Genomic DNA, 23,537 nt, shown 5'->3' on the forward strand with positions numbered 1-23,537 from the left:
TAATTCCCAACAGTAGAATGGAAATATGCTAAATCCACACCTAGAGTTTAAGCGTAGTATTAAAAATAGTGACACATGCTAGACAACAACTCATTAGTTGCTAATTTATTAAAAGGTCAATTATACAATAGAATAGGATTATTTGAAGCTGGGGTGGATAAAGATATAAGGGCAACAAACACCTGTTATTGACTGTCCCGCCAGTCCAGCATGGTATGGAGGAGCTGACTACCACGCCCCACGGGCTGGAGGAAGGCCACCCCATCTCATATTCACCATGATTGTGGCATCGGCTGGGTGGCCTCACCACACATGCCCAAGAACACCAGCACCCTGTGTGTGAATGCAGAGAGCAGGGGCTCCACAGAAACCTAAATGTCAAAATTTAACTGCAGCTGTTGACATGCTGACAAATGGCAGATTAGCTATTAAGTGTTTAGCCCTGAGATGAAAAGAAGGGCAACCCAACAGTGACTACTATGAACTCTATGTTCCTTATGGAGCCACTACGCATTTTTTAAGTGTGTGAGATATAAACTAGTTCATACAAATGAGGAACTCTTAATATTTACAGATACTGTGATGAACCTTCTAACCATACTATTTGTTTTTTGGTGTTCTTTTATTCACTACAAAGGACTTCTGATTGACATGAGGTACATCTGTACCTTTTCACATCGCCATAATTGCTCTTCCTGTCAAAAGTGCACGACGATGACCTAGGATGTGCCTTGTCACTCTGAGTCTGGAAAGCATCTGACACAGATACACACGCACAGAGAAGCACCCTATGCGGAGGGGCTTGTGTGCTAACAGTAGACAACCAAACTATAATATAAGCAATGAAATATATTTAAAAAGCAACCCAACTGATTTTACATGTATAATTGCAAAACTGAAATCCTTACTAACATTTGTTTTTAGAGAAAAGGCTGCAAACCTGGAATGACAGTTTTGGGAAAAGCTATAACTCCCCTCCCCCTTTCCTAAAGTGGACAGGATTCAGACAGAAGAAAGAGAAAAAAGGAAAACTGGTAACAAAGAGATGACCATTGAGAAGCTGCTTGCAAAGTATCTGCTCTTTCTGCCCAAAGCCTAAATGTACTTATGGAAGTTTAAAGAGAGTCTTTAGGGTTCACCTGTAACTCTACAGTAAAGCTACTGTATCCTTTTTTCTTTCAACTTGCTAAATTAATTCTTTTCCCCAATAGAGTTTTGTAGGCACTTTCTTCCCTTTCCATGTCCCCTCCCACCATTGGTCCCTGAGTTATCATGATACCATAGTCCCTCATGAAAAGGTAGAAAACCTAGCATTGTAATATAAAGGAATATTTGTAAGTTTCACCAGCAGTCCTGCTTTATTTGGCACTCATATTCTCTATACTACTTTTGCTTCCTAGTATGCTAGTCTCTTTTGTACTGTATGCATCTCTCACACACACACATTGTACTTTGTGTATTAGCTGTCTTAGAACTTTTGTTTATCTTTTTGGGACTGGCTTACTTCACTAAGCATAATGGTTTCAGTGGATCATTTTGGTGTAAACGTAAGATTTCATTTTTTTAATGGCTTAGTAGTAGTTTCTTATTCTATTCCTCTGTTGATTGGCATCTAGTTTGATTCCATGTCTTAGGTTTTGTAAATTGTGCTACTATAAATATAGGGTTGCAGGTCCCAGTCATTCCATTCCTGGGAAACTACTATACCTTTCAAAACTAATGGTTTAGATTTTTAAAAATGCTGTGAAAACAGTGTAAATAATTACTTGAAGCAAGAACAAAGAATGCGGCTGATGTTAAACTTTTCCCACATCTTGTCACTAACTTCAACATCTAGTGACCAAGCAGAGACTTTCCCCTCAGCTGCAGCTCACTACAGCTGTGCTGCTTCCCACGACTCCAGGGCAGGATAGGAACTGACAAAGAATTGATTCACTGGAAATTTCCTCAGAGAAACTAACCACACTCTGGTTAAGTTCCCTACAGGAGAAGGAGAGGATGGATTTACCAGTCACCATCCGGACCCCTTTGTTCTTCTCGCTCTGGTTCCTCCTCTTCTTCTTCTTGTGCTAACTCTTGTTCTACAGCCAACAGCTCAGCTGATGTTCTTGCCAGTAAGGCTGACACTGCATCCTGGAGAACGTGAAAAAAAAAGTGCCATTTAGCCTCATATACTCCAAGAAACAGTAAGAAACACATCAGAAGAGGACTTACACATCCAGCTGATTGTCTCTGTGCCTTTCAATATACTGAAAGTAAATACATACAATAAAAAAATTAAGAACTCAGAATGGCTGAAAGCAAAAGGATGGAAAAGTAAATCATGCAAGCACTAGCATCCATCTATCTATTCTAATACCAGCAGTCCTTCTTTCAAAACAAGAGGTGTTACTAATGATAAATGAAATATCTCATAATGATAAAAGATGAATGAATAGAACACAACAAACTAGTATTTATAATCACCTAGTATCACAGACATAAAAAACAAAGATCAGTGCTTACTTTAATAGCACATACACTAAAGTGAAGACTAAAGAACTAAAAAGAGAAAGACTTCCTTTAAATAAAAAATTAGTGAAGCTCTACTATGCCTCTCAATTAATACTAAAACAGGCAAATTAGAAATACAATCAAGGTAGAAAATTTAAAAGTAAAGCAAAGTTTGTTTGCAAAGTATACTTTTCTTTTAAAGAACAACTGAAATATTTACCAAAAAAGTACTACATGCTAAGCCATAGGCAAGTCTTAATATTTTTATAACTAAATAGCATGCACCCTGGTTTTTGAAAGCAATAGAAGAAAACAAGAAATGCATAACAAAAATCTAAAACTTTCAATTGTTTGGTAATTAAGTAAATACATGTCTAGAAAAACTCTCAGGCCAAAAAAAGAAATCACAATGAACAGAATTCGTAATGTTTGTGAGAAGCAGCCAAACCTGTGCTTAAAGAGATTTCATAAACTTAAAATGTTTGAAAAGTAGATTGTAAATCAACCATGTAGGTATTCATTCCAAAATTGAGGGCAGCACTAAACCTGATGAAAGCAAAGCAAGGAGTAGAAATTGGTAAATTAACATATGATGGAGAAAAATCTCTAACTCTGCCTTGCAAATAAAAAAAAAATCATGCTTAACAACGAACAAGTCTCCTAAGATCACACACATGATAAAAATGTCTGGTCTTACACCTCTTTCATTACTATGTACATTTAACAGAGAATAACAGCCAGAAAAAATCAGCAACAAAAATTTAAAAAGGCATTCAATTGGGAAGCAACAAAATTACCCACAAGAGATATGATCTACAGAGAAAATGCTAAGGAATCCACTACTGAACTGTTACGATTAAACAAGTTTATCAAGGTTGCAGGATATAAGAAACAAACAAAAATCATTTGGGCAATGAAAAATAAAAAATGCTATGAAGAAAACAATTCTATCCACAATATTTATCAAGAATAAAACACTTAGAGACTAGCTTTAACAAAACAAATGGGAGCTTGAGCTGTAAAAGATAGTTAAAAGAAACTAAGACCTACATAAATAGAAATCAACCCAGAACTCACAGGACGAGATTTGCAACAGGTAAGATAAAAACATCCCTGCACAGACCTGGATTCAGCAGTATTCCTTTCAAGATCCTAGCTGCGGGCCCGGCGGCGTGGCCTAGCGGCTAAAGTCCTCGCCTTGAACACACCGGGATCCCATATGGGCGCCGGTTCTAATCCCGGTAGCTCCACTTCCCATCCAGCTCCCTGCTTGTGCCCTGGGAAAGCAGTTGGGGATGGCCCAAAGCTTTGGGACCCTGTACCCGCGTGGGAGACCCGGAAGAGGTTCCTGGTTCCTGGCTTCAGATCGGTGCGTACCGGCTGTTGCGGCTCACTTGGGGAGTGAATCATTGGATGGAAGATGTTCCTCTCTGTCTCTCCTCCTCTCTGTATATCTGACTTTGTAATAAAAGAAATAAATCTAAAAAAATAAAAAAAGATCCTAGCTGCCACTTTTTTTGCCCCCCAGAAATTGACACACTGATACTAAAATTCATTCGGAAATGTTTGGCAGCCCGAGTAGACTAAACAATCTGGAAAATGAGAAGCAGAACTAGAGGATTCTCACTTCCTTTATTTCTACATGCCTACAAAGCTTCGGTGATCAAGGCAGCCAGGTACAATGATACAGAAGACGGGACGTAACCCGGAGCTCAGATCTCCAAACTCCCACACTTGTGGCTGACAGGGTGCCAAGATAATTCAAAGGGGAAAGTGCAGTTTGTTCAAGGAGCGGAGCAGGAACAGCTGCATCTCTGTGGACAAAGGGACGACACCGGACGCTCTCCTCGCCATCGCACATTCACACCAAGATAGAACCGGGAGCTAAACACAAGACTCTTAGAAGAAGACAGGCCAAGTCTTTGTGATGTTAGGTTAGGCAAACTCTTCTTAGACACCACATCAACACAGGAAAAAAACAGACACACGGGCCTTTTATCCAAATTAGAAACTTCTGTGCTGCAAAAGCTCATAACTCAGGAATACAAAGATATAAAACTCATGTATCAAGAGACATGATTTGTAGCCATTAAGATATTGAGCAGAGTTATCACATGGCCCAGCAATTCCATTCCTAGGTATACAAGTTTATCTGACAGAAATGCAAATTTGTTCACCTGAAGGCCTGTGCACAAATGTTCCTACCAGCATTATTTAGAATAGTGAAAACATGGAAACAGCTCAAATGCTCATCAGCTGATGAATAAACAAAGCATGGTACTTCACAACAGAATATTATTTGGGAATGAAGTACTGGTATTGTTGTACTTGAAAATCACATGCTACCCGAAAGAAAACAGTCACAAAAGAGAATATTACATGTACAAAACCTCCAGAATAAGCAAACTGACGGAGATAGAGTAGTGGTTGCCTCAGAGGGATGGGAGGGAGTGCTTATGGTGCAGGGCTGCTCTGTGAGACGATGACAGTGTTTTCTAAAAAATATTTATTTATTTTTATTAGAAAGGCATCTTCCAGAGAGAAGGAGAGACAGACAGAAAGATTTTGTTTGCTGGTTCACTCCCCAACTGGTCATAAAAGCTGGAGCTGAAACAATCCAAAGTCAGGAGCCAGCAGCCAGGAGCCAGGAGCTTCTTCTGGGTCTCCCACGCAGGTGCAGGGCCCCACAACTTTGGCTGTCCTCCGTTGCTCTCCCAGGCCACAAGCAGGGAGCTATGGGAAGTGCAGCAGCTGCAATTTGAACCAGCATGATATGGGATGCTGGCATTTGAAGATGAAGGATTAGCCTTTTGAGCCCTGTTGAGTTTTCTAACACTAGATTGACAAGACAGTTGCAAAACTCTATGAATACACTCCAATCCATTGGACCTCCCACTTTAGGGAGGTGAATAGTACCACATACCCCACAGAGAGCGACAGTTACAAAAGCAAGCCTGAGAAAGTAACATAGTACTGTGTCTGTTGTCCTTGAGTTCCCTGTACATGGTGGATGATCAGCTGCTTAATCTTTCCTCACAGATCATCTAAAATAAGCTTAACTCAGTAGCAACACCAACAGATGCCAACTCAGTGGTGAACAGCCTTACAGGAAGGCCCTCTTCAAAGTTCTGGGGTATCAAAGTAAGGCTGTTGGCGACAATAGACATTTTAATAGGAAATACTTCAGGATACTGATGTTGCAAATGGAAAATGAGGGGCCTGGGCATTATGGTGCAGTAAGTAAAGCTACAGCCTGTGATGCTGGCATCCCACTTGGGTACCAGCTCATGTCCAGGCTGCTGTATGTGTGATGCAGTAGAAGATGGCCCAATTGTTCAGGCCCTGGCTACCCACTTGGGAGACCCAGATGAAGCTCCTGGCTCCTGGGTTTGCTCTAGTCCAGACCTGGCTGCTGTGACCATCTGGGGACTAAGGAGTGAATACAAGATCCATCTCTCCCCACTCAGCCATGGCCAAAGCCTTTCAAAATAAAAAAAATCACTAAAAAACAAAAATTTAAAAATAGGAGAAGTTACACATTGTTTACATATAACGATTTAAAATGTGCAAAAATGAGACTATTAAATTTATAACCTCACAGTAGAGTCAAATACATGAACACACCATACCAAAGCATGCATTTAAATTCAAAGGTCTTCTACAGCCACTGGAGGCAGTGAAACCTCCACATCAGATACCTCTCCTGGGAGAAGCACGATCTTTCTAAGAATCTTAGTTGAAACAAAGCTGGCAATTGTCTTTGTTTTGTGTGTGTGTGTGTTTATGAGGCTGAGAAAAGGATAAAGCTGTGAAAGGGAAACAGGAAAGACAGTACAAGTGAATGAAAACTCGTTAGTCTCAGAGCATTCTGTATTTCCCATTACTCCACCAAATATTAAAGGTTTTGTCATCTCATTTCGACTTACCAGGTCTATGGAGTCTCCTAATGGCTGGCTTGGTTGAAATACAGAATCTTCTTTCTCTTCTTCATTCTGTCGGCAAGGCATTTGCTTGGAAGGTAGCAAGTTATACCACAGAGTGAAAACCTCGTTGGAAAATGGTAGATCTGCCAGGCTGATCTGAGTTCCAGCCTATGTGAAGCAAAAAAAAGCAAAGACCACACACACACAAAGAGAGAGAAATGAAAATGTCAAATTGCCATTTGTTCTTTATGACAGAACCAAGAGTAATAAGTGAGCTTACTTTAGGGTAAGAAAAAAAAATCCCACATAATAACAACTCATGATCTACCATGCTAAGGAGTTTTCCTCCAAGCTCAGAGATGTACTGTGTTTTTAATGTGTCTAAGTAAGAAACAATCCCAAGACCAAGGTCAGTCTTGTGCAGCTACTGTGATATTATTTTGCCAATACCTAATGATAAGGTGGAAATCTGTGCTTTTTTTTTTTTGGTAAATGTTTAATTATTTTTAAATAAAATACAAAATAGTCCACAATTCTAAACTACAGTATCTTCTTACAGCCATAAAAGTTACTTATTGCTCACAAAGAATTCATTATGCATTCAAAAACTTTAAAACAAATTAAAATGCCACTTTGGCTCTTCAATGAGGATCAAAAAGCAAAATTTTTAGTCTGGCAACTAGGCAGGTTATAAAGTCCAGAAAAGGTTATGGTAAAAGGATTTGACATATAGCCAGAATCTAAATTAAACTATAATATTTTTGAAAAGATATGAATTAATGTATTTGTTAACTATATTGGGTCTTCTGATATGACATCTACTAAAGACTTTCTGGTAGCCTAAAAAGTCTGTTATCTATGCTGCTAATTTTCTTTATTGTTAGCTATTATCAAATGTTTTATTTTTCAAGGCAAAAAAAACCCCTAAGAATAAATCTATCACTGTTTTTAACTTTGTTCATCATGAGACAGCTGTGCATCTGTGCTTTCAGGAGACTGCAGAGGCGACCTCAACCGGAGGCAGATGCTATGTCTGAACACTTGGTATACCTTGGACACCCCGATCTGAACACCCACAGAGCCTTGCAGGCACCTGTGTGGCTTATGCATTTAATGGTGGATTGAGTCATAACTGGTTAAGCGCAAAGTCTTCTGCTGTGGCATCTGCATATCATACTGCTCTGAAAAGCATCTTCCTGAAGGTTCCAATACCATGGTGGGGAGAACGAGCTGAATAAGGGAAGTATAGACTCGGTGTACTGCTTCAACTACAGAAATCTGGACTCATCGACTCGTGTCGGGGGAAGGCTTCTGCACATGTCGCTCCAGCTCCCGCTGGCTGTGCGACCCTGGGAAGATCACCGCTCCAAGCTCTGACGAGGGGATAGTCATGACTTTCCTAATCACTCTGTCCTAACCAAGGACACAAGAGTACTCAGCCCAGGGCTTGGCACTGGGCACAAATAACATGCTCCATGTGCAACAGCCACAACAGAGGCTGATGTTACTTTGCAGTCAGAGGGTAAGAACAGAAAGCAGAATTTACAGGCAGTCACAATTCATAAGCAGATTTTAAAAACTGGAATAAGAGAATGAATGACAGAAATCTGTACTTCAGAACACAAACCAATGAGCCTATGGTTATGCCTCATGAGGTTTCCTGGAAGTTCGGTGCTAGGACACACACTCTCCCACTGCCCGCCCTCACGGGGTCCAGTGGAGGGCGTGGCCACAGACACTCACCAGGCACTCCTCCCGCCAGTGCTTCCGCACCAAGCAAAGGTCAACTCGTAGTGTCTTCTGCTGTAAGGTGGCTTGGGAAATGGCCACTCGGAACATGTCGCCAAACAACACGGCCTCCATGGGCGGGTGGACTTTGGTCCGAAAGAGACAGCTGACATCGGCTGAGGAGGGCAGCACAGCAACCCGAAAATATCTGCAAAGAACAAGGGCGAGACGGATATCACAGCCACTTCACAGCCACCTCCACCACTCTGGGGTCACAGCTGCAGCTTGAGATTCACAGAAGACAGAAAACCAAGGAACTGCAAATTCATTTTAACCCCTGAGCACTTGGGGCACAGGTGCTCTTATGCCGCCCTGTTCACTGCGCCCGCTTGCAGCGCCCCCGCCTGCCATCCCTGGGGGACTGCAGTAAAGGCCCACAATAGGAAAGCAAGGAGGAAGCAGTCCGCAGAGCAGGAGAACTTCGCATTCCACCTGCCCCAGGCACCACCAGCTCCAAAATAAATTATTTTGGGGCCTTGGAGACTTGATCCCAAAGAACCCTCACTCTGAGTGTTAAACAAGAGAGGCTGATGATCGCTTCCAGGGAATGGAATACATATGCTACCAGAAAAAAAAAAAAAAAGGCAAAGTAATGTCCTGTTCATTTGTAAAACAGATGAGATGACATTACAAAACTGTCACTGTCCAGCATTTCCGAAGTCTCAGAGAGTGACAGAGTGCTTTCAGAGTCTCATGCCTGATGTACTTCAAAGCAAGAGTCAGAGATCAGAAGTGCCCAATACTACTTGGAAGCAATTGGCCTGAGCACACATTGCATGAAGATGCACAGGTCCTGCAAACTGCATGCAGTATTTTCCTTTGAATCCCAGAAAGAGAACACTCAGCCAAACCCACTGCTATCAGGACTATGTTCTATGGTGTGCTGTTGTCTAAATGGAGAAATGCTAGATTTAACTGCAGATCTGAGCAATGTCATGCTACTTAATGTTTTGCATTAACATTAATTATGGAGATTCAGCATTAAAAGTTGAGTGGCCCTTGTTTATTTGGGAGCCTTCCCCAGAAGAAAATCTTTTACGCTGCCTTCATGGAGCAGCAGTGGAGGAGCCACCTGTCCACAGGTTAGGATGGAGCTTCTGGTTTTACTCTGTACCAGTGGCCCAAACACTTGAGTGAGCTTTCATGCTGGTTAAGAGCCAAAGGCTCAAAGGGAGAAAAAGACAACTGCTTTTCCTCTGGGCACTGCTAGCGGCTGGGAGATGCAAACTTCAGTCACAGGCCCTGAGCCACTCAGCAAACCTGGTGGCTGCCATCAACAGCAAAGCACAGCCTGTCGGGACTAATAAAGACATGTGAAGCGTGGTTGTTATGGCACGGTGGGTTAAACCACCAAAGCTACCACTTGTGACATCTGTACTCTGAATTGGACATTGATTCAAGTCTGGCCACTCTTTCCAATTCAGCTCTGTTAACGTGTCTGGGCAGGCAGTATGTGTGGTGGTCCTAGCACTCTGATGGGAGATGGAGATGGAGGACTGGCTCCTGGCATCTACCGAGTTCAGCCTGGCCTTTTGCAGGCTTGTGGGGCATGGACCAGCAGATGGAAGATCTCTCTCTCTCTCACTATCTCTCCCTTTCAAATAAGTAAATCTTCAAAACTAAATTTTGAAGACACAGGAAAAAGAACTACATGAAGATATTTATACTGGTCATTCTTAGCAATGACTTTATTTAGGCCAAGGCACTTGTATACAGGTTATGAAAATGTCACTAGGAAGCCAAGAACAGGTGACTACATTCTGTGTACATCAGCTGGGCTCGGCACAGTGATGGCTCTGAACGACCCTGGTGTCATCACATCACCACAGGATACTCCTTGACTTCCCAAGAGGTGAGGATGACTGTCAGCACTTTACTTAAGATACAGCATTTGGGTCGGAGCACTTTCTACAATCTGAGTGGAGAGAAAGGCCCTGTTTTGAGGGGGTATTCTGTCATTTTCTCCTGGGTCCAATTCTCACAGCTCACAGGTTCACCATCTGCTAACCATATCTTCTCCCTGACCACCCTCGGCAGCACCATGATCACAGCATGCATCCTGGCAGGGAGAGATGGCAAAGCACGTTATCAAGTCCATCTTCCTTGCACACTGCCTACTGGCATTCTGCTAGCAGGCCCCGGCAGCAGGCACTCCACAGTCAGCTAGCCAGCCCCGTATTCTGCCTTCTCTTAGGTTGGGTCTGATAGTCCCAGGCCTTGACCACATCAAGTCTTTCAAGTCTGCTCCCCTCCTGGAATCCTATCCCCTCTAGTTTTGTGACTGTCAACACAGATATTCATTCTCTAGTCTCTGGCTGCCAACCATAATATTTCAAGCTAAGTCTTTCTTTCGACCTCGTTTCTTTCCCTGGACAATTCTTACAATATGAGTTGTGAGTTTAGACCAGTAGGGAAAACATTCAAAACACTTATGTGTTTCATTAATCCTAATAGCAGTGCATCTCATTGAAAATACACTCTACCATTAGGGAAAACACCTATCTGGCTGGGCACAGGGTCTTAGGGAATCACCCCTTAGCAGCTCTTCTTTCCCAGTCCTTGAATGCCACTAAGATTCATAGCCTGACTCCAAAGTTCACATGTGGAATAGACATACTCCTGCATACTTCAAAAAGCTCAAGGAAAAATGGAATTAGAAGATAAGCTGATTTTGGAGTTAAAAAAAAAGAAAGAAATCCATATACAGCATGCATTTCCATGAAGTTTTGGATGGTCGTATTTGCATGTGGTCCATCTATAGCCATGAAGCTGTAGAACAAGCACTGGAGCTCTGACTGCAGACAGTGTGAATGGTGGGAAAGATCTGATAGTCTCAGAGCACCGACTGTGAGGAGCCGTGCCATTCCTTGGGTGGGATTCTAGGTGTGATGAAGGGAAGTAACCTGAAGAAATTATTGGTCATAGGGACGTTAATGTCTGAGGACAAAGGCACACTCTTACAGGTAGCATGGAAAATGCCTGACAAAGTTATACTGACAAATAAGACTCAATCGCGGTCTTTCCATGTAAAAGATCAGAACATGCCTCGAAGCCAACAGTAGTAGATACTACCCAATTACAAAAAAATGTAGTGATTATAATGCAAAAGCAAAAATTCTCATTGTATTTCAAATAATCAGGCCCTACCACAGCATAATAAAGACTTAGTGATTGAAAATAGAGATGAAAAGACTTGGTACCTATTTTACTAATGAGTTAGTAAGGACCAAAACCTAAATGCCTTCATCACATTTTCCTTTTATCTTTAACTATTATTGATATAAATATGACCAACCTTACTGCATCATTTCCTTGTCTTCGCTTTGATGAAGTGTTTAATGATAATGCAAATGTCCTATGTGAAAAATTCTAAATTTTTTAATTGCTCTTTAATAATTTGAGAAGTTTCCAGTTTTCCAAGCTGCTCTTCACTGATTTCACTTACATTTTTGAAGTATGAGGTATCAAGAAGGCATGAAGATTTCGAAGTTGTGCTATGATCACCAGGAAGCTGGAGTTTTTTGCATCGTATCTGTTAAAGAGAGAAGCTGGATGAAGCAAGAAACAACCACCGACCACCTGTGACTGCACAGACCTCCAGATGCACCCTTCCCCACGGGGCGTTCCCTACCTGAGCCCAATCTGCACCTGGGCGGTCTCCATGATGGCAGCATCCTCTTCCCCGTACGGAACATCTTCAAGCTCACTCGGCCTGAGAAGGGCAAGTAGGCAACTCATGAGGACAGTGCTTGCTCTGAATCACCGTTTGTTATCCGTGATTTTTTTGTTTATAAGGATTTATTTACTTTAAAGGCAGAGTTACAGAGAAGGACAGAGAGACAGAGAGATCTTCCAGCCACTGGTTCACTCCCCAACTAATGGGAGTTTCGTTGTGTCCACTATGTGGGTGTGGGGAGTCCAAGCACTTGGGCCATTTTCTGCTGCTTTCCCTGGCTTATGAACAGGGAGCTGGATTGGAAGTGGAGCAGCCAGGACTTCAACAGGTACTCATATCGGATGCTGGCATTGCATCCGGTGGCTCTACTGGCTCATTTTCAGTAAAAGCCTGAATGCCCAGCATTCCTGTACCATCTCAGGTGAACTGAGTCCAGGGAAAGCTGACTGTTTCACAGGCTGTCTTTCCGTTTGCAACAAGAGCCTGCTGCTGAGATGTAGAGAAGGAATTTCTGGGGTCTGACCTGGCCCAGCCTCAGCAGAGCACACCTGCACCAAATCTCTACATACAATCCAGCTTTTCAGAAGCTTCGTGCGCTAAACAAGCAGCAGCAAATCACCCCAACATCTCCACGAAAATCAAGTTTCAAGACTTTAAAGAGGGTTGGTTGCCTCTGAGTAAACCCATCTATTGATGATTTCTCTGGTGGATGGGAATGGCTGAGAGTGAAGGACATTCACACTGTCACACACACACGTGCTTAGACATGTGTACACACCGAGCTCTGATCAGGTACAGTGCAGCTAAAAGCCTCCCTGCTAAATCCTTACTGTTTCATGAAAGCTTCGTAGACCCCACTGTCCCCAGCCACGGACTCGTCAGACACAGCAGCCGATACACCAGGTGTTTTCTCCCCAAGCAGGTGGATTCCTCTTCTTTTTGGTAGTGACTTTTCCACATCTAAGGGAGGAAGGTTGATAGCATTACTTAGAATGCCTTGCAATGTAAAGCTGAGCGTGGAGTACACACAGATTGGCTGGTGAGGATTCCACAGCATCACTTTCTCAGAGAGTCAAGGATGCTGTTACGCAAATCAACATATGAAGCCGCCCTCCGACCTTCAGGAGCCCTGGGACCCCAGCTCTTTTTGTTGTGACTTTGGAAGAAATACGCTTTTTTCTTTGTCCTACCATTATTTTGAGGGATGGCGATGGATTACTCAAATTCTCCCTGGTTCCTTGAGTCTTTCTTTGATGCACCCATGAGGGTGGTCACACACGTGGGCTAAGAAGCTAACTGCCTCCCTCAGCTCGGGGAAAGTGTGCAGCCCCAGAGAGCTTCTGGGTGACTCAAAGGGAAGGTTGCTTTCCTTCTCACGGCCTCTCTCTTCCTCCCCAACACACCAGAGTCCACATTGCCCAGGCTACTACTCTAAAAGAAATTATAGAGAAAATGTCTTTGACTTACAGGAATGTCTCACCAGCTAATACCATTAAAAAAAAAGAAAGAAAATGCAACTTTCTGTTTTACTCAGTCTTTAGCACCAACGACCACTTAACTTTTATCTCTAACTCATATTCATCCAGGAGCATCCTGCGGCGAGCGAGCAGTGCATTCGTTTAAAGCTGTGTTCGGGGCTGTAATAAGCCGCATGCCTGCGGTGCGCTTTCATCCTCTCCTCCGCACCAGCCCAGCCAGCCCAGCCAAGGGGGGGTCTCGATTGGTATGCACGCCGGCCCCCTCCTGAGTCGTGACTTTACATCTTGTTAAGATGTTTAAGTTTTAAGGCTTCAGATTACAGGATTGATTGCTGCATTTCCCCTTTTATTTCTGGCAGTAGGAATGCTTTCTCCTTGATGATGAAGTGCCTTCTCTCTGGCCACCTCCCTTGGCGAGGGGTGAAGGTGATGACATGATTTATTGATTACCCCCAGGAATAACGACAGCAACCTGAAATTGACTTTGACGACAACAGAGACTGACTGGGGAAAGACTCTGTAGTTATTCCAACTTGGTTTTTTGTCAACGGCAGGCACAGGTGCTGTATAAAAGAGACCTGACTTCACCTGTAACCCTGATGGGCTGCCTCCCACCGCCGTGTATGTGAGGGACCAACGGCCTAGAGATGGAGGTCTTGGACAACATATCTTTATTGTTCAGCATAAGTGATCAGCTATTGTCAGACATGAAACTGAATGTTACCTGCAAACAAAGCTCTTGGCTGTGTTTTCCCTTGGGCTAACCTATTAAAAATGATACACATTTTAAAAGTTTTTAAAAAGGCCTAATTAAAGCTTCAGATGAACCTGGCTCCATCCACATAGACTCGTCTGAGAGACAGCAGCAGACCAATGGCTGAGAGTAAGGCCCCAGCCAGGCAAGCGCCATCAGGGGAGGGACCGCAGGCCTCAGGGCATCTGCTCAGCCTTCCTCTTCCTCCAGCCCTGGGCTTCACCTGCTGGCCCCTCCTTACGCCCCGGTATTGGAGAAGTGGTCACTCAAGGCTCCTGCAGGTACATGAAGAGCAAAAGCAACCTGAAATGCTGGAGAGATGTTAAGCTCCTTCAAATCAAGGACCCAAGAGAGTGCTACAAAGAACACACCGCTCACATCTGTTGCCTTTCTTCCTTCTGTAACTCGCTGATCTGAGGCGGGAACTGTCTGTAGGGTCAGCATTGTACCTCCTGGTCACTGGCTCCATCAGCCGGGCCAGGTCTGCTCAGGGGCTTGACGCATATCCTGGTGTCAATCTCCCTTGCCAATGGAGAACAGCAAGCCCAGGAGGCTGGCTCACATGCCCGTCAAAGAGGTCGGATTGCTCTACTTCTTTACATAACTGAACTCTCCAATCAATTCAGACTTATGACTCCTAGGATCATACATGCAAACAAGCCAATGCTTACCCTCTCCAGTGCCTGCACTCCCTGTGTGGTAGAGCACGCAGTGATGTGAGGTGCTCTGAGCAGGACCCGTATGGGTGAGTGCCACAGCTTCCTCAAGTGAGCGCCAGAAAAGCTCGTCAACCATAGACCAGAACACTGAGCATCTGTCAACAAGGTACCCTCTTGTGTTCTCTGAAACCACATCATAAGCAGTCAAGGTCTCCACTTTGCAAAGGAAAACTATTTTTAAAACGGGGAAAGGGGAGAAAAGAAAATCTTCCTGTTATGAGTAGGTACCCAGAACTCTTCTGTGTCTCTTCCTGCAAGTCTCGCGGTGGCCAGAGGGTGGCAGGGTAACACCATGAACGGCATTCTCTTCCACCACAAGCAGAAAAGGAGAGTTTGGCACGGAACAAAAAATAGTATTTATACAGAATTCCCTGAGCAATCCAGACACTGAACCTTGCTACTAATTAGCTGCTATGCTAATTGCCTTGGTTTTAATCTGTATGAGGCCATCTTTTAAAGGAAGCCCGCCTCTTTGCATGCTCTTTCTGGTCAGTCTATTTGGTAGCATGATGTGTGCTCACAAGGTACACTGCCTATTAACTGCCATACAGAGGGTCCCTGAACAAAACACCGCACTTAATGACTAAACTGGTTCAAAAGAGAAAGTGACTTTTATTTAATCAAGAAAACAATATCTACACCTTAAATGGAGCTGACACAAACACTTGGAAGTGTGCGCAGGACTGTCCCGGCTGTTTCTATGGAAGAGTCTGCTTACAACTAAGTAATGGGGAACATCTGGAAGCAAAGGTCTCACTCACCTGCAGCTCCTTCATACAGAGGCTCCCTGGCACACCCGCTAAGGTCTTTATCCTCCAGCACGGCCTGGGACGCTCCTCCAGAGTCAGAGTCAAGCAGTATTTGATTCTCACCCAGGCCGATGTCTGCAAAGCGGCTGCTCAATTCACAGTCTTCGAAGTCAGCAGTGAATGGACGGAGAGCGGCATCATGTGGGGACATGGGGAACGCGCCCTCCAAGACCAAGGGTGAGCCGGGAGGTGACAAGGAGGAAAGAGAGGACCTTGAGGACAGGGACGTCACAGACTTGGGGGCCTCGGACAGCGGTGGGGCAGGGCCGGCAGCTGTGGCTGCCCCCCCACAGAGTCCAGTCTGGCCAGGCTGGCCTGGAGACTTGACCACCTCATTTTCATGGATGGTGGTGATGGGTCCGGAAGGGATATAACCCCCTTTGTCTTGTAGGAGGAAGTCCAGCTTGTACTGGTAGTCTGCATCCAGCTGGTCGCCCTGACTGCTGTAGTACAGCTCGCTGGAGCTGAGTGAGTTGAGTGAACCCCTGCTGGAGGTGTTCAGAGAGCCCCGGCTGGATGCCAGGGATCCCAGGCTGCTTCCAGATGACATGGACAGGGTGCTGGCCGAAAGGCTGCAGGACGAGGACACACACCATAAGATACATCACAGGCGGAACAGCCTAGCACAACCTCTAGGGGTTCCCTTGGGACCACCAGCCAGGAGGAACCCAGTGACACCAAGGAATGGGGTTAGCTTCCTTTTGTATTCACTTAACACTTGCAACTCTACTCTCAGTTTCTACAAAAAAAAATTCATTTATTTATTTGAGAGTTACGAGTCAGAGAGAGCAAGGGACATGGAATGATCTTCCACCTGCTGCTGCACTTCCCAAATGGCTGTAACAACCAGATCCTGGCCAACCCAAAGCCAGGAGTCAAAAGCTTCATCTGGGTCTCCCACAGGGGTGGCAGGGGTGCCACACTAGAGTAGAGAGCTGCATCAGAAATGGAGCAGCCAGGCCTTGTACTCATCTGGGATGCCAGCATTGCAGACAGTGGCTTTTACGTGCTAGGTCACAAGGTCAACCCTCAAATACTCTAAGTAGCAACACTATTCTTACTAAAAACTATACTTTTGCCAACTTTTTTTAAAGAAAAGATCAAATACCTATCAGTAAGTCTTCACGCATAAATATCTAGAAACAATTTTTAATTTAATATGCCAATAGGGGAAAAAGGAGAAACCAACAGGGCCAAATCTTACTATAACTGATTTACTTTAAAAAAAAATCTTGAACTTTTTTTAGATTAAATAAAGGTAAGCTAAGGAAAACACAGGTTACACAGAAGGCTCCTGCCAAGTCTTTCCTCTTTTATGTATAAGAATGTAAGGGGTGCATATCTTTCTAACCAATCTAAGAAAATCTATGGCTAAATATTTTAAGGTGAATTTTCCCCACCCCCTACAATTTATTTAAGAGCTTTGGCAATGAGAGAAGTGTGTTATTTTCCTAAGTATGGACTGGTAGCTAGAACATATCGCTGTCTTATGACACATTCTAAATGTTTCCCAACATAACCATGGGTGTTCAGGAGAAACCAGCCTATATACCTTGAAATTTGCTGACTTGAATGTTCACTGTGCTTGCGGGGCCAGCTTCCTTACTTTTGGATAGCTGAACATGAAGTCAACAGAAACCAGTGGAGGCTTAGAGCCTGCTTGGAGGTAGCTGGGAGGCCACCTTCCCAAGATCCTGACTGCCTTACCTTTTGAGCTGTGAATGCAATGAAGTAGTTAATTTGGTAGTTTCTTCAAGTTTCTGTAGCAGCTCTTTCCTTCTCTCTTCCAGCTTCAACCTAGGAAAACAGGTGGGAGTTACTTTCATTTCAAATGATTAAAAAAAAAAGCAAGAAAACTGAAAGAGTCTTGTTGTGTATATTTGTCACTTGTCAATGAACGTGACAAAGAGACAACGGGACAGTCAGCAAGGAGGGGATCCAGGAAGGACACAAACAGCTGAACTAAATGCGGGGGAGACTCCTGCCCCATCCTTCAGCAACTATGGGGCTCAAGACACAGGTGGCCAAACATCCTCCTAAGCAGGTAAGTTAACACAGCCCTGTGAGTTAGGGAAGAACGGTGACTAAGAGAAAGGTGATGATAATAACAAAACACTACAGAATTATTATTCAGGTCTGTGACTTGGCTTCATACGGGTGATGTATTTATTTAAAAAAACTTCTAAAAAACGATTTTCTGACAAGTAGGGAGAGTTTCTATCTACTACACTGCTCCCTGAATGCCTACAAAGGCAAGGTGGGCTGCGGTAGGTGAAGGTGCAGACAGACAACTGAGCAGTCAATACAGCCCATCCCCCACCCCCCAAGCTTGGCATGGACAAGAATCCTGAGTCTGGTGCTGGAGCCAGGCGTTAGAGGTGAGGCCTCTAATGTGTGGTGTGGGTATAGGATATAACAAGCTAGCCATCGCCCCCTCACTGAAATAGTTGACAGGAATAATGGTAAGATCAGAAAAGTCATCTTGGTATTGAATTAAACAAGGAATGTTCCAAAGTCAATTAGTATTGAAACAGGCAGTTCTAAACAGATGAGTGTTCTGGTGATCAAGGAATCAGCAGTGCCTACTGCTCCCAAGGAGTAACCTGGGCCTGTGTTAGCAGGACGACAATAAGGTGCCTTCCTTACCTGGCTACAGCACATCTACTAACCTGTGCCAAATTATCCTACCCTATCCTGCAAACTGTTTTTGTTTTTAAGTAGAATGTTATAGAATTAAGCACTTGAATAGGAAGTCATTTTTTTAAAACGTATCAAACACCCTGGGGTTTATACAACTAAGAGCTTGCCCGAGTATAGTCTCTGTCATCTTCAGAAAGCATCAAAATAGAGCAGCTTGGAGCAGACAGGAGAGGCAGGCTGGGATGGAGGGGGTGGGTGGGGCACACCTGGGTTGCCAGCCGCAGCTTTGCATCCCCTTGGGCAAGTCACTGAACCCACAGGGTCTCACCTTCTGCAAGTGTAAATGGCGATTACCATCCTCTGTGGCTACCTGATAAGGCTGGGGAAGGGATCAAAGAGACTAAGGGACAGAAAGGGTTCTGAGGACAGGAACAACAAATCCTGTTTGCTCTAAGCCTCAGCATGCCCCTGCAAAGTGGTGATATAAAAATTAGTCACTTTTGTTTGGAGAAAAATAAATTTTCCCCAATTTTCAACCCCTTTGAAATGCTCTGGCAGTTTCTGGCAGTGAGGAAACAGTCTTGTATCTTGTTTATAAGTATCCACCCTTTGATGTGTCTACAATACCATTTCCATTATATGCTAAAATTTAAAAAGTTACACTGGCCATTTTAATGCTTCAAAGCATGGTAAAATTCTTAATTCACAGTTTTCAAAGGTCTATTCTAAAAACAAGCATATTCTTTATTTTTTCATTTTCTTAATCTCTCAAATATACACAAAAACACAGCACGGAAAAAAATTAATAGAAAATGGAAGGTCTACAAAAAGTCTCAAACTCATAAAACCCATGTCTTCCAAAGCAAGGGAAACACTTTCAAAGTGCTGAAAGGAGAGGTGCTTCCCAGCGTTTCAAGGAGACACCAATATGACACGAAAACCTATTCCTGCGGCATTTGCTCCACGCCCAACTGTCAGGAGTCAGCTCTCCCTTTCCAGGGTCTGTGTTTCCTCTCAGTTCCTTGCACTTGGCTTTGCTGTTCCTGTTCACATGCTGCCCAGTCAGCTCTGAGGTGCTGGGAGGCCCATGTCAACCTTTCTCCTTTTTCACTCCCAGTTTCCTGATGGGCCGGCTGCCCTCACAGCGCCTCTCTCTTATTGAGGTCCCTGGGAACAGCAACTGCATGGGTCTCTCAGGGGAGGTACCCTTCCTAGCTGCCTTCAGCCAGGGGTGAGAAGAAACTGCTGGCATCGGCCCTGTTAAGAGAGGCAGGTAGGCATGGGGTTGCTGTCCTAGCTCTTCTCCAACCCAGGCCTTCTCATCTTCTGAGTGGGACAGGAGTCTTTCCATGTGGCCCTAGAAGGTCCCTCTTGCAGGCCCTACTGTCAGCTGCCCTCTGCACAGTGTAGGGGCCTACACCCTCTTAGCTGGGCTCCTGGTGTCCCAAGCAACAGGCGCTGCCTGCTCTTCCCTGAACTTGGGATTCCGCATCAGGAAAACTTTCATGGCCCATAACAGAGTAAGTCCCTTCCATATAGAAAACAATTAAAATAAAATTTAAAAAAGACACATACATCTCTAAATAGTTGAATAAACCATTTTCCAGAGACAGGAGCAAGTATTTTTAATTAATTCAGAAACAATTATAACATCTTGGCAACTGTCAGGCAAAACTGTCAAATGTGTGAGAAAATAAGGAGCAATGGTAGTATCTTATCAACTACAGAAAAGCAGAGTATAAGGAATTCTCACAGCCACATGGAAAGAATATCAAAGACGTATAAAAGGGCCTGCACGAAAAGATGTTTTCACCTGACAGCAATTTCTCTCATGGCCTCACAGAGCATCCCTTTTCCCCAATGTCTCTACACTCACTAGGTGATGAGTTCCGTCACTGCCGTCAGAGCAAACTACAGAAACACAGTGGCTGGAAATTCATTTGACTGCAGCTCCTTCCGAGACCCAAGCTCAGGAAGGATCAGAATTCTTTGAGGTCACCCCTAACATACCAAGGAACCCACAAAATGAATACAGCATGGGAAATTGTGGAGGAATTTGGCAAGCAGTTTTTCTCTGACAGTCATGGAGGTACCAAGTAAAAAAAAAGTCAGGATCTGGTGTTGGTGGCACATGGTTCGCTCCAGTATGACACTAGGCTCTTCACGGAGAACCTAATTCCCCACAAATGTCTGCTGCCTCCACCTGCTCTGCCACCGGGAAACACACTGCTTGGAAAGGTACTCGCTTCTAGCGCCACAGCAGTAACAGGGGGAGCAGAAAAATCTACACAGAGCAGGGAGAATAGTGAAAGGTAAACGAGACCAAGAGACAGAGAACCAGGGAGTAAACCAGGACCACCAACAGCAGCACAACCCAAAGGCCCACCATGCCGTGCCCACCACGCTGTGCCCACCCAGGAAAGCAAAGACAGTTCACTTCAACAGTCAGGAAAGCTCCTTTGAAAAAGTGCAATAGTGGGCCCGGCGGCATGGCCTAGCGGCTAAAGTCCTCGCCTTGAAAGTCCCGGGATCCCATACGGGCACCGGTTCTAATCCCGGCAGCTCCACTTCCCATCCAGCTCCCTGCTTGTGGCCTGGGAAAGCAGTTGAGGACGGCCCAAAGCTTTGGGACCCTGCATCCGCGTGGGAGACCCGGAAGAGGTTCCAGGTTCCCGGCATCGGATCGGCGCGCACCAGCCCGTTGCGGCTCACTTGGGGAGTGAATCATCGGACGGAAGATCTTCCTCTCTGTCTCTCCTCCTCTCTGTATATCCAGCTTTCTAATAACAATAAAATCTTTAAAAAAAAAAAAGAAAGAAAAAGTGCAATAGTGAGCCATGTTTTACAAGTTGTTTTTTTTTAAAGCACAAGATTTTCTTGCAATTTAAAAATAAGTTATTTGAGGTGAGAGAGAGAGAGACAGAGAGAGAGAGACTGTAATCCAGGCTTCCCACATGGCAGCAGGAAGTGGGTGCCTAGAGCCATCCTCGCTGCCTCCCACGGTCTGTGCTGGCTGGCAACATGTCAGGGACTGAACTAAGGCAATCCAATATGGCACACGGCGACTTCACTGCCAGGCCAAAGGCCCACTGCAGAGCTGAGCCACCTGGAGCAAGCCTGCAATGGGATTCTGCCTTTGCCTTCTCATCTTAGTTCTCCGCTCCTCTCTGACTTCGCCAGATGGCCCTGTGGTTGGCTTTGTTCAAGACTGACCCCAGATTAGCCTGCCAGTGAGCACCTCTGGACAGTAACACAGAGCAAAAAGGGAAGAAAAGAAGGGAAAATGGGAGGATGGGCAAGAATTGTTCAGATGGTCACAGAATGCAGTCTTTAGGGGTTTTCCCTTTTTGATGCTTTTTCATGATTCCTAAAGCTATGACCCTGGGGCTAAGTGTTAACTCGATCAACATTTTCACTCAGAGAAACCAAGTCTCTCCTAACAGGGAAAGGCGACTCAGGGTGGGCAGGGCCAGCCCCGACGCCAATACCTAACCAGGAATGTTTGAGAAGCTTTCCTCTCTCCTACCCCATCTCTTCAAAGGTTTTAATATTATCTAGCCACACAACCTGAAACACTGATTGAATTCTTTTAAGAAAGTAACTAGATCACAGTTGGGTGTCTTTAATTTAGCTTCAGGTCATCTGAGGCTAAGCTATACCAATGCTGAATCTTTCCTGTCACTGTGGGACAAGCACTGTTCCTTGCTTTTTGGCCTCAAGGATGGGAGTGTATGCAGTGGAGCCTACAGGTCCTCACCACCCCAGCAGCCAGCCATCATTAAGGCCTCCCAGGCAGTTATGTTCAGGACAGACTCTCTCTCTCTCTCTCTCTCTCTCTCTCTCTCTCTCACACACACACACACGAGAGCCTTTGCTCAACTGCTCCGCAGATATCTTTCCCAGAATTTCCACCCCCTTCAGTTAATCAAATCACACTTCCCACAGAAAACTGCATAATGAGAAGTGCTAAGATTTCCTTTACATTATCACCTTCTCAGGGAAGTGCTTCCACTGACAAACCAAATGCAAGTGAACATTTAGGACCTGTTAGGAGATCCCAGAGAAATGAGGGGGAAATATACCTGCACGTGCTGGTGAACAGTGAAAGCTGGCACAGGAAGAAGTTTCGGCTGCTCGGAAGGTCCAGGCCATCTACTGGAGTGCAGCCGCGCATGGCTGTTGCTATCAGGCACAGTTAGTGCCGGACTGCGTTCCTGGTTTGAGGTCAGCATTCCTCAGCGACTGTACATATGTGTGTCACAGCTTGCTCAGACACACACAGACACACACACACACAGACACACACACGGGAGATGTTGTGTGGGCTCCGGACAGGCTGTCTGGCATGACATTGCAGCCGAGGCCAACCCTCGAGGCTGAGCTGACCTGTGGCAGGGGCAACACGAACCTCTCAGCCAGGGCACGGCTTGGTGCTCGCCGCACGGCCAGCAGCTCCTCCTCCAGCCGCTGGCGCTCGGCTTCCAGGCGCTCCAGCTCATCCTGGGAGCGTTTCTGCGGGGTGACAAACTGCAGCTCCTTCAGCAGTTCTTCCTTTTCATTGATGAGCATCAGTCTCTCTTTTTCAACATCCAGCGCCCCCGGCCAGGTTTCACCATCCAGTTTCGATAGCTCGATCTTTAAGTTTGCCATACTGAAACAAAGGCATAGAAAAGGCAGGTGCCGACTGAGAACTTCTGACACAAGGCAGGGCCTCAGACCCCTGCAGCAGTGGGATGGTCTCCCTGCGAGATCCCCAAGTAGGGTGGCAGCCTGCACTCCACTCTCTGGTCCTGAATCACACACAGTGATCATTCACACCTTTAAAGCATGAATGAGCACACACAGCTGCCTGACCCAAGCATGAAGATCAAGTGCACAGAAGCTTCAAACAGCATGGTGCTCTGGGGCTGGGGCAGGTCTGCTAAACATGGGAATTCTAGTGTGGAGTACCTCGGGCTTCCTTTCAACAAACCAGGCATGCCCCGCATGCCATGAGATGCTATTCATCTGGATAAAGACACTGTCCCCTAGTCAAACAATAATCCCCAGGGCAGGCAGGGTGCAGCTAGAGGTATTAGGAGGTTGGGTATGAAAGAGGACAGGAAGGCAAGCAGGGGTGTGGTCAACGGTTAAAGCAAAGTCAGCAGACTCGGCCTCCTGCCACACACCTCCACGGCACGCTGCAAAGTCTCCTCCCCGAGGGACCCTGATGGCCTCAGGTACCATGCACATTGCTGCACGCTCAGGACACTGGGCC

General features: G+C 45.0%; 1 protein-coding gene across 2 annotated transcripts in view; it reads right to left on the reverse strand.

Moving 5' to 3' along the window:
• The window catches only part of WWC2 (WW and C2 domain containing 2), a 202,167-nt gene that overhangs the window by 32,651 nt on the left and 145,979 nt on the right, over positions 1 to 23,537 (reverse strand). For both annotated transcript variants that reach the window (XM_058669952.1, XM_058669953.1), the window contains exons 9-17: positions 22,689 to 22,931; positions 17,348 to 17,437; positions 15,593 to 16,212; positions 12,711 to 12,840; positions 11,836 to 11,916; positions 11,650 to 11,736; positions 8,160 to 8,352; positions 6,420 to 6,584; positions 2,009 to 2,133 (exon numbers count right to left, since the gene is read on the reverse strand). In XM_058669952.1, coding sequence (XP_058525935.1) covers positions 2,009 to 2,133; positions 6,420 to 6,584; positions 8,160 to 8,352; positions 11,650 to 11,736; positions 11,836 to 11,916; positions 12,711 to 12,840; positions 15,593 to 16,212; positions 17,348 to 17,437; positions 22,689 to 22,931 — 1,734 coding nt within the window. The remainder of the gene's footprint in view (positions 1 to 2,008; positions 2,134 to 6,419; positions 6,585 to 8,159; positions 8,353 to 11,649; positions 11,737 to 11,835; positions 11,917 to 12,710; positions 12,841 to 15,592; positions 16,213 to 17,347; positions 17,438 to 22,688; positions 22,932 to 23,537) is intronic.

The sequence above is a fragment of the Ochotona princeps genome, chromosome 11 (assembly GCF_030435755.1).
Source record: "Ochotona princeps isolate mOchPri1 chromosome 11, mOchPri1.hap1, whole genome shotgun sequence".
In the NCBI taxonomy this organism is placed as follows: Eukaryota; Metazoa; Chordata; class Mammalia; order Lagomorpha; family Ochotonidae; genus Ochotona; species Ochotona princeps.